At 39.3% G+C, this 9,138-nt stretch overlaps 1 protein-coding gene across 18 annotated transcripts in view; it reads right to left on the minus strand.

Moving 5' to 3' along the window:
* Positions 1-9,128, minus strand: part of CDCA2 (cell division cycle associated 2) — a 29,055-nt gene extending 19,927 nt beyond the window's left edge. For 2 of the 18 annotated variants that reach the window (XM_065584487.1, XM_065584483.1), the window contains exons 1-6: positions 8,649-8,955; positions 7,952-8,103; positions 6,068-6,764; positions 4,172-4,299; positions 1,483-1,633; positions 336-547 (exon numbers count right to left, since the gene is read on the minus strand). In XM_065584487.1, coding sequence (XP_065440559.1) covers positions 336-547; positions 1,483-1,633; positions 4,172-4,299; positions 6,068-6,611 — 1,035 coding nt within the window. In that variant the 5' untranslated portion in view covers positions 6,612-6,764; positions 7,952-8,103; positions 8,649-8,955. Of the gene's footprint in view, positions 1-335; positions 548-1,482; positions 1,637-4,171; positions 4,300-6,067; positions 6,765-7,883; positions 8,104-8,648 lie in introns of those variants that run through there. The other 16 variants (XM_065584480.1, XM_005285173.5, XM_065584477.1 and 13 more) reach the window with 13 other exon arrangements.
* Positions 9,129-9,138: the final 10 nt, after the last annotated feature.

Here is a 9,138-nt window from a genome sequence, read left to right on the forward strand (position 1 = left end):
TTAAAACTGTGTGTGATTACAAGACAAAAGGTAACATTGTCTATTAGAAGACTTTGCCTACTGTAAACATATTTTAAGCCTACGCATGTAGAAAATTGGAAAAAAAAATCCACACTGTGGTATCGGGCCCATAATTGCTGGTGACAGAAGAGGAACTAACGATGACAGAGGTGGGGCTAAATTTCCAATGTAGTCAATGCACCAGTATCCCCCAACAGATTTTTGCTCCATTAGCAGTTCCACTGCTCACTATGTGAATTTAATTCCTACAAGAGGGATCTGCTGATGCAATTTCATAATTAATTCCCCTCACCCCCTTAAAGATATACACATACCTTTGAAATTGTAGCAGTAGTAGTTTCAGTGATGGGCACCTCCTCTGGTGGAGAGACAATCTTGCATACCTGGATACTGGCTGGAGTTTTATCACCATTAGTTAATTTTTCTTTCCAGTTTTCCCTGTACGCAACTCTCTTGCGTTCAGATGCTAACTCTTCACTCAACTGCAACTGTTCATGCTGTTTTGTAAAAGGTGGTTTGTTCTGAGCTGCATTTGTAAGTTAATAAAATAAACAAACCTTAGATTTTCCATGTAGATCATTTACATCCCTTCACTGCATAAGATAGATAAGCTAGAAGTCTCTCTAGTCAGACAAAATTAAGAACATCTTTTGAATTCTATTTTGCAAGTAATACTATATTACTTATTTTCATTTTCTTGGGGGTTTTAAATAAAGCAAACAACCAAAACTAGATGATTATTTTGTGGATGGTATGGAACGTAGTAGTATAAAGGGCTCAGGTAAGTAATAAAGTAGAATATAGCAATGTATTTTCTGGCATCTTTTCTATACTTACCATTGAACCACATTAACTTTTCATGTGCAACATTTGTTAATTTCCTTTTCCTATTGAATGGCTTAGAGGCCTTAGCGGATAGGGCAACTTAATAATTTGGAGTTCTTTCATCATTTGAGTACGTTAATTATATATCAAAGAAATAAAATGTAAATTCCAAATACTACTGCATTTTTGAAGGTACTGGATACCAAATCTTCACACAATTGGAACGGTTACCAGAAATGTAAGGACCAATGCAAAATTTGCAAATAGTAACTTGATTTCAGTCTCTAGATTGATGAATTCATTATGAAAGAGGGGCAGATAATAAAAACACATTCAATGAAAAGCAAAAGACAAGAAGTCTGATTAACTGTCCAAAAAGTATACTCACCATAGTCAGAATAGTACTACATAAAATTTTAGAAAGTAAAAAACTATCAGAAAAGTCACTTAGGCAACAGATAAACACACTGGACCTTTCAGTTAGTTTACCTTTTTATTCCGTGAAACCATGATTCAAGAGTCATCTTGAAACTGGGTTATTAAAATAGAACAATCATTTATGGTTTCTATTCAGACCAAAATTAAATTACCATCAACATTATTGACATTTTTTGGTTACAGATATAGATTACTTACAATAACCTGCTGCCTGGGACACTCTCTCCTCCTGCGAGAGCCCAGGAAAGCAAGCCCTCTCTTCGTCCTCTTGCGCTGATTGAAAAGATGATTGGAAGGCAGATATTTTATCCTTTAACGAGCCAACATTTTGATGATTAAAAGGGCTGGCCTGCTAGGACATGAAAAAAATAATCCATTTATGCTCTTTAAAAAGTTGAAACTTACAAATGCTGAAGAGGAATAAGTATGTTAACACAACGGCACAAACTTAATCAAAGAGACAAATAATTGCATTTTAAAATGGCCTTGGGTTTCACTTGGATACTGTCCCTGAGTTCTATGATGAAAAATGTAGAAAAGGGAGTAATCTCAAATATACTACTACACAACAATACAGTTTGACTCTCTCTCCTACACTTGTCCCTCCAAAGCAGTTTGCCTCTGCCCGCCCCATTCACATTCATGTAAACTAAATTGTATGAGTAACAGCATCTTTCTATATTTTAGACAGAACTACATACAACGCTGACATTTTATAAAAACAAAAAACCATCTAGAACTCCTGAATATTAAATTCCCCATAAGAAATCAACCTCCAGTTATACCTCAGAAGAAGAGGAAAGAAAAAATGGACAGTTAAAAATTTGACTTCAGTGACATGTTAGAGTGATAGTCCAGTGAAATGAACACTGGACCCCAGGTCTTCAATATGGTCAGAACCTTATGATGCACACAGGCACTTTATGATGTAAAAGCATGAACTGAACATTCGTAAAAAGCAACTATAACTTAAAGTGATATTACAGAATATTAACAGATATGTACATAATTATAGAAACGTTTGTGACTCCATAATTAAGGCTGAGTTTTGTTTTGCGCTTAAAACAGGAATCCAGCCTCTTATGTATGAAAAAAATTTGCCTTTCCCAAACTAACAGCACTTTAAATACAGAATGAATTATCTGAGACTTTAAGATCCATTACTTCATCTAGGAGTTAAAAGTAATTAAAAACTGAGTTAATTAAGAAATTTAATATTTGTGCATTTTTAAAAATATGCCTTGAACAGTCTTAATACTTTGTAATTATTGCAAAAACCAAACATTACAAATCCAAGAAATTCAGGAGCTATATGTACACCAAAAATATAAAGGTATGACAACACCCACGTAAGGCATCTAGCCCTGTAGTGACACTAGGAGAGGAAAAAATATGGAAAAAAAGTGAAGGATTCTTTCAAGTCAGTCTAATATAATTTGGACCACACCCACTAAAATGCCTTTGTCGTAATTTTACTGTTATTGCAGGGCAGAGTTGAGATTTTTTGGGCAACTTATATGTGCATCTTCATACCTTAACATGTTCAGATTTATTCTAAAGGTAACCTTAATTCAGAATATCCTGGGTTTGTAATGTTGGTTTTGAGATAATTACAACATCACTGTAATATTTTTTACCTTTAGGTTTCTACAATCTATTCTCAACCTTTGCAGTATTTAAACTTGTTTTAATATTCCAATACAGAACAACATTTTTCAATCCAATAACTCAAACATATGTACACACTTTGAGGAAGTTTAACAAATGGGCTGTAAAGATTAAGCTGTAAAAACAGCCTCAGTCTGTTCTAAAGCAAAGTTTTTAAGTAGCCCTCATCTAACGTTTTCCTCGAAGATTTTTTAAAAGGAGGTTCATTAACATTACTTGAGCAACAAATATACAAGGAAATAGCTAGCAAACCCTGGGGTGGGGTATGGGAGAACAAGGAGGAATGAAGAGAGTGTTAACAGTTTTAGAAGTGTAGCTTTACCTTCACATTCTTTTAAGCTAACTCTTTTTCAATAAATAATAATATGAGTTACTAAAATACATCTATTGGAGGCAGTTGGCATCAACTTTAGCTCCCCACAATTCTCAGTAGGAAAAGTGTTAAGTATCATAAGTAAGTCCATTGTTACTTCTATTTTTGTTTTCTTCCTTCAGACTTGCCTTCTCTTTCCTTCAGTCCAGGTTAGGCCTGGTCTACACTACACTCAGTTTGACATAAGACAGTTTACGACAACCTAATTATGTCAGTGTACACACTACAGCCTTGCGCCCACCAATGTAAGTGCCCTTCTACACCGACATAACTCCACCTCCATGTTAGGACGATGCAGTGTCTGCATAGACACTGTGTGCCTTACATCGGCTGTTTGCTAGCTTGTCAATTTCACAGCTCTGCTGGAGCCCTCACATTCAGAAGAAAGCCCAGCTCCTGGCTCCCAGCTTGAGCTCCAGGTGTGGATCTCCCCGCTAGAGGCCTGAAGCCCCAAGAGGCTTCCCTCCCCACCCTGCTACCCGGTAGGAGGCGAGAAGCCCTACGGGCAGCTGGGCTCCAAACTGAGAGCTCTGGTTCTCAGCCCCCCTCACTGTCCCTCTTCAGTTGGCGCTCCTGGTGAGGACACGGACTACCAACAGGTGGGTACTGTGGACATCAGCCACCACAGTAATTACTGTGGTGACTAAGTCAACCTAACATAGGTCAAAGACGGTAGTGTAGACATATCCTTAATCTGATTTTCTTCCTATTCAAAATCTAAACTAGAAAAAGCTTTTGACTATAAAAGTGAAATGGTGAACATTGTCACATTCATTCAAGATGGGAAATATCTGAAACTGATTTCCTCCACTAGCCATATTGCACAACTCTGAAAAAAATTCCCACCTTTGTGAAAGGGTCTTCGGTTCTGTTCCTCCTTTGTTGGGCAAGGTATCGAATAAGGCTATTATTTTCAGGGGAACCCCGTACTCCAATTGTAGATCTGCGCCTAAGTTTTAAAGCCATGTATTTCCCTGAAATGAAAACAATGCAAGAAGAAAAACACAATGAAGCTTCAGGAGAACACTTACAAGTCTGTTAAAATAGCAGGGAAATTGCTTCTATTACAAAAATGTAGGTGTTATACAAAGTTTTATATTTGCAATGTTGTCTTCATTAGAAGGAAAAATAAAACAGCAAGCATTTGAAACCTCTCTCTCCAGAAAGCACAAAACAGTTTCCTCTCTGGATACAAAAGAGGAATCTGGCAAACAGTACTGCGATGCAGAAAGTTAGGGAGACCAAGAAAAGGTCTTCACAGAAAGTAAAAACAAAAAGGCTTTAAGGAAAAACTTCCACAAATCAATCCTTGGTGTCCCTTTCCTTGGCAACATGAACGTTCTTACACTCAACACTTCTCCAGAGTACAAGACCCAGGAGGATAGAAAGTTAATGCTGCAATGATCAACATAAGCTTTCATGGAAAGTTCTGCTGGAATTTCCACAGGGTTTGGGACTAAGAGTGGGAGAGAATGATGCCATGAAAGACTACCCTCCCTCAGCTCTCTAACATTGGGGGCGGGGGACGACGACACAACAACCCATACATCCCCAAACTGAGGCCTAACACTGTTTCCCTGGGGGAACCATATTGACGGTCCCTAGATAGGTTACTAAACATGTTTAACATCCTGCTTTGCACTTTTGTGCCTTTAAACAGAGACAGTGGAAAATTGTAATGTTAATGTAGCTAAAATATATAAAAGGCTGTGCTGTGGTATAATCACCATTACTTTACCACAGTGTAAAATGATCATAATTTGGATTTCAAGAAGCCCTACCTACTGATTGTGAAATTGCACACTTGGTTGTACTTATGAGTCTGTGCCACTGACAGAAACATCAAAATTTGACTACAAAGCACATGGGATGAAGAAAGTTCCCTGTGTTACTTTTGCAAAATTTCCCTCCAGCTGATCCTATTCCCATGATCTCATATTGGCTGAACACAGCTTTAGGAAGTCAGAGTATTTCCCCCCTACCCAAGGAAACATATGATTAATAGGAAATTACTCTATATGCCAAGTACGGTGAATGTTGGCAAATTCCTCACAATTTCTCTCTCCTGCACTATTTCCAACTCACTGCTTATAAAACCAGTATCTGTTATTACCAGAAATGCCCATTATGTCTTATTACTCTGTGAATGAAACGGACATCCACCCAATCAGATAAACCATTCAGAAAATAAATCATTTTGCCATTTTATATGGTCATATCAATATTTTATATTGAACTCAGCATATCTGCATTATGGGTGTCTAATGCTGTTATCTATTACAGTATCATTTTGGTTTGATGAGCTGTAAGTGAGATCCAGCAATATAAACAGTCAGACTTGAAGGCACCTTCAAAAATTTTAATCTTTTGGGTCTGTGAGAAGCCAATTCTGTTGCCTATTTCAACAGTATTTCCAGCTACGTCAGCAATCTTGGGATTTTTATAACAACTTTGTTTTGTTTTAAATTTTTTAAATAGATGGATTTCATCATAAATTAAGACCTCAGATTTCAAATAAGTTCTCTTGACAGCTTTCACCCACCACATTTCAATCCAATTTAAGAGCATTTTTCATTTAAAAGTGGTCTCAAATGCCCTGAAATCTTCTGGAGATGGATTCATGTCCACCATTAAATATTTAAGGGAATGTAAATTATGCAAGATACCAGATGTGTTCTCACTCACATATGAAGCACAATATTTTGAAACTTTCATTTTTAGAGTCACCTTATCAACCCTTACCTACAGATGGCTTAGCAGTAAAAGACTCTGGAGTAATCCCAAATTCAGCTATTGTTACACTAGCAAAATCAATAGGTTTCTTCATTAGTTTCTCCGATGTTCCACAATTCGGTTTTACATCTGCTTCACTTTTGTTTGGTGTCAGATAGCTTGCAGCACCCAAAAATGTAGGTCTGCCTTCTGAAAAAGGACTTTGCAGTTTGTCTAATGTCAAAAAGGACAAGGAAGGTTCAAGTAAGTTTCCTGTTTGTTTAACAGAAAGGCTTTCATTAACTGTCAGTTTACTATCATCCTTACTATTCTGATATGATTTTCTCCCCACATATTTATTGCATTTCACTCTGGGTTTCTGCACATTTGTGGGGCTCCTGCCATTTAAATTTTCCATTTCTGAAACCTTTGTGCTTTTTGATTCATCCACTCTGACAATCTTGTCTTTTGAAACAGGCATAGAAGAAACCTCTCTATCTTCTTCAATAATTCCTTCCATATTTTCTTTGACGTCAGCAACGGTGTTTATAATTTGTCTAGATTGTCTGCGCATAGTCAGTGCTGCATTCTGAGCTTCCAAAAAATACAATCAGTCTTGTTGTTCTCTTGTAATCACGGCTCTGTCAGTAAGAACATTTTTATGTTTTTTTGTAAAAGCCACAACATGCAGACATTGTAAAGTTGTTAGAAGATGCAGCTGTCCTTCCTATGGAGGCAAGTATGAAATGTTAGCTCTGAAGTTTATTGTAAATATCAGATATTATATGCACAGTATTCTGAAGTATGTGAAGGTCTATAATAAACACATACACACAAAAAACTATGCTAATGCAATATTAGGGTGGAGATTTCCAAATCACCAAAGTCAGAAATTTCAAGCCCCCTCCCAATCTTTTTTAAATCTTGCCCCTTGTGCATATAGTTTTTTGTGTTAATACTACAAAATGACAATTTTAATGTGCAGTAGAGTTCTGGTTTATATAAATGTCACTACTTAGATATTTTTGAGACTTTGAAATCTCGAGTCACAGATCTTGCATTTAGTTTTGTCACATTTAAATAAAAATTAGACTTAAGTGTGTAGAACTATAGATATAGATAAGCTCTGAAGCTTAATTTGTGGCACTTATCACACACTGAATACTAGATGCATTTATTTCAATGTATGATTGAGAGTTAAATGTCTTCTCCCACACATACACAAGTAAGCATTCAAACATACACTTGGCCAAGACTTTCAAAAAGTGAATGCCTAAAGTTAACTTAAGTCTGTAGTTTGGTCTGATTTTACAGAAGTGCAGAGCACCCACAACTCCCACTGACTTCAAGATCTATTGGGAGTTCAACCAGTCATACATTGTAAAAGGGCTGCACTACTAAAACTTGCACTGCACAGTCTAGAATCTGAATTATCTTTTGGCAGATATTGACAACACCACACAAACAAGAAAGTGAGTACCAGCTAGCACATTCATTTGGGAAATCTCCAACTTCTGAGATAATGTTCATCTAAAGCATAACAGGACAAATCAGTTTGCTTATTTAAATAAAAAGAAAACATTTTACCACCCAAGATAGTGTCAAGTTAAACAGAACAATAAAATAAACAAACAACCCAAAATCAAGCCCAGTATAGCACAAGTCTATAGCATCACAACAATGCTTAATTAAGCTATGTCACAATGTGACTGACTATTATTACAAGAACATTGCAAACTAAATAATGTTACCGCCCTTCATTATCAAAGCAGCCCCTCCCACTTTGAAAAGCGGAAGACTGCTTTGGTACATGGCATAAGTAATGTAGGGGAAAAGCCGAGATTACCGAGTATTAAGGGTAGGTCGCTACTTTAAAAATAACAGATGCTTTTAAAGAAAAAAAGCCTGCTGTACCATGCTGTGCACGTGGGTTTGCTTGACAACCACACAATCCCGTCCTTCCTTCCACGTACCTACTTCTAATTGTTTTATTGTCCCCTTTGTTGTGCTAACATCTGAAGTTAGATTGGAAGCTTTGGGGGGTACAGGAGGTGTCTGGCCTATGACTGCGCAACAAAGAAACGGAAGGTGACGGGGATGGGTAGAAAAGAGGCGAGGGGAACGTTTGTTGGACAGGCACGCTAGAAGCTTCACACCTGCTGTGCACGTTCCTCCCCCCACCCAAAGGAGGTGCAGTGGGGGCCGCAAAGAGAAAGGCAACTAGACTGCACTGGTTCTCAATGGTGTCACTGGAGGGTGTAGCAGCAGCTGACAAAAAGGCCCTGCGGGGGAAGGCGAGACGGCTCCGGGAGGGGCAGCGGAGAAGAGCCGCAGTGCCCAAGGGTCTATCAAACAACCCCCCCCCCCCCGCTTATAGATCCAGTTGTTTCCATGGACATTTTCTCAATTTCTACAATACCCCCTCCTCTCTCATACGCCCCTCCCCCTCTACCCCCCATATCCCCCTCTACCCCCCACCCTCGCTCATTTCCCCTTCCCTCTATCCCCCTCTACCCCCCATATCCCCCCCTCTACCCCCACCCTCGCTCATTTCCCCCTCCCTCCCTCGATCCCCCCAGCACCCGCCCCCCTCTCATATCCCCCACCTCACCCACAGCGGTTCCCGAATCCTGGACGATCCGACCGAGGGGAAAACTACGGCTGATGGGCTGGACCCGCCTCTTCATTCAAACTCATTCCAAGCCCTGCACATGCGTATTCCTCCGCAAGGTCAACCCGCCCCGCACCGAGAGCCGCCCTCCCTCCTAGCCACATCAACCTGCGCACATGCCATCCAAACCAGTGGGGTGGTAGGAAGAAGGCCACCTCCGGCAGCTTTAGTGGCTCAGATAATCTCTGAGAACCTCTGCGAGGGACAGGACTATTTTGCCTGCGGCGAGTCCCGGCAGCACGCAGGAAACACAGCTTCGACGCGATTGGATAGCGTATTAGTTTTTGAAATACAGCCCATTAAACGGCCAGTCCAACCTCACGTGACACACGCTAGCCAATCAGAAGTCTAAGGAGTAATTTTTCATGCTGTTTGGACATCACGAGTGACGCCCTGCCCGTCTCAAGCCCCCTCGCTCTTAGAGCTCTGA

The sequence above is a fragment of the Chrysemys picta genome, chromosome 2 (assembly GCF_011386835.1).
Source record: "Chrysemys picta bellii isolate R12L10 chromosome 2, ASM1138683v2, whole genome shotgun sequence".
NCBI lineage: Eukaryota > Metazoa > Chordata > Testudines > Emydidae > Chrysemys > Chrysemys picta.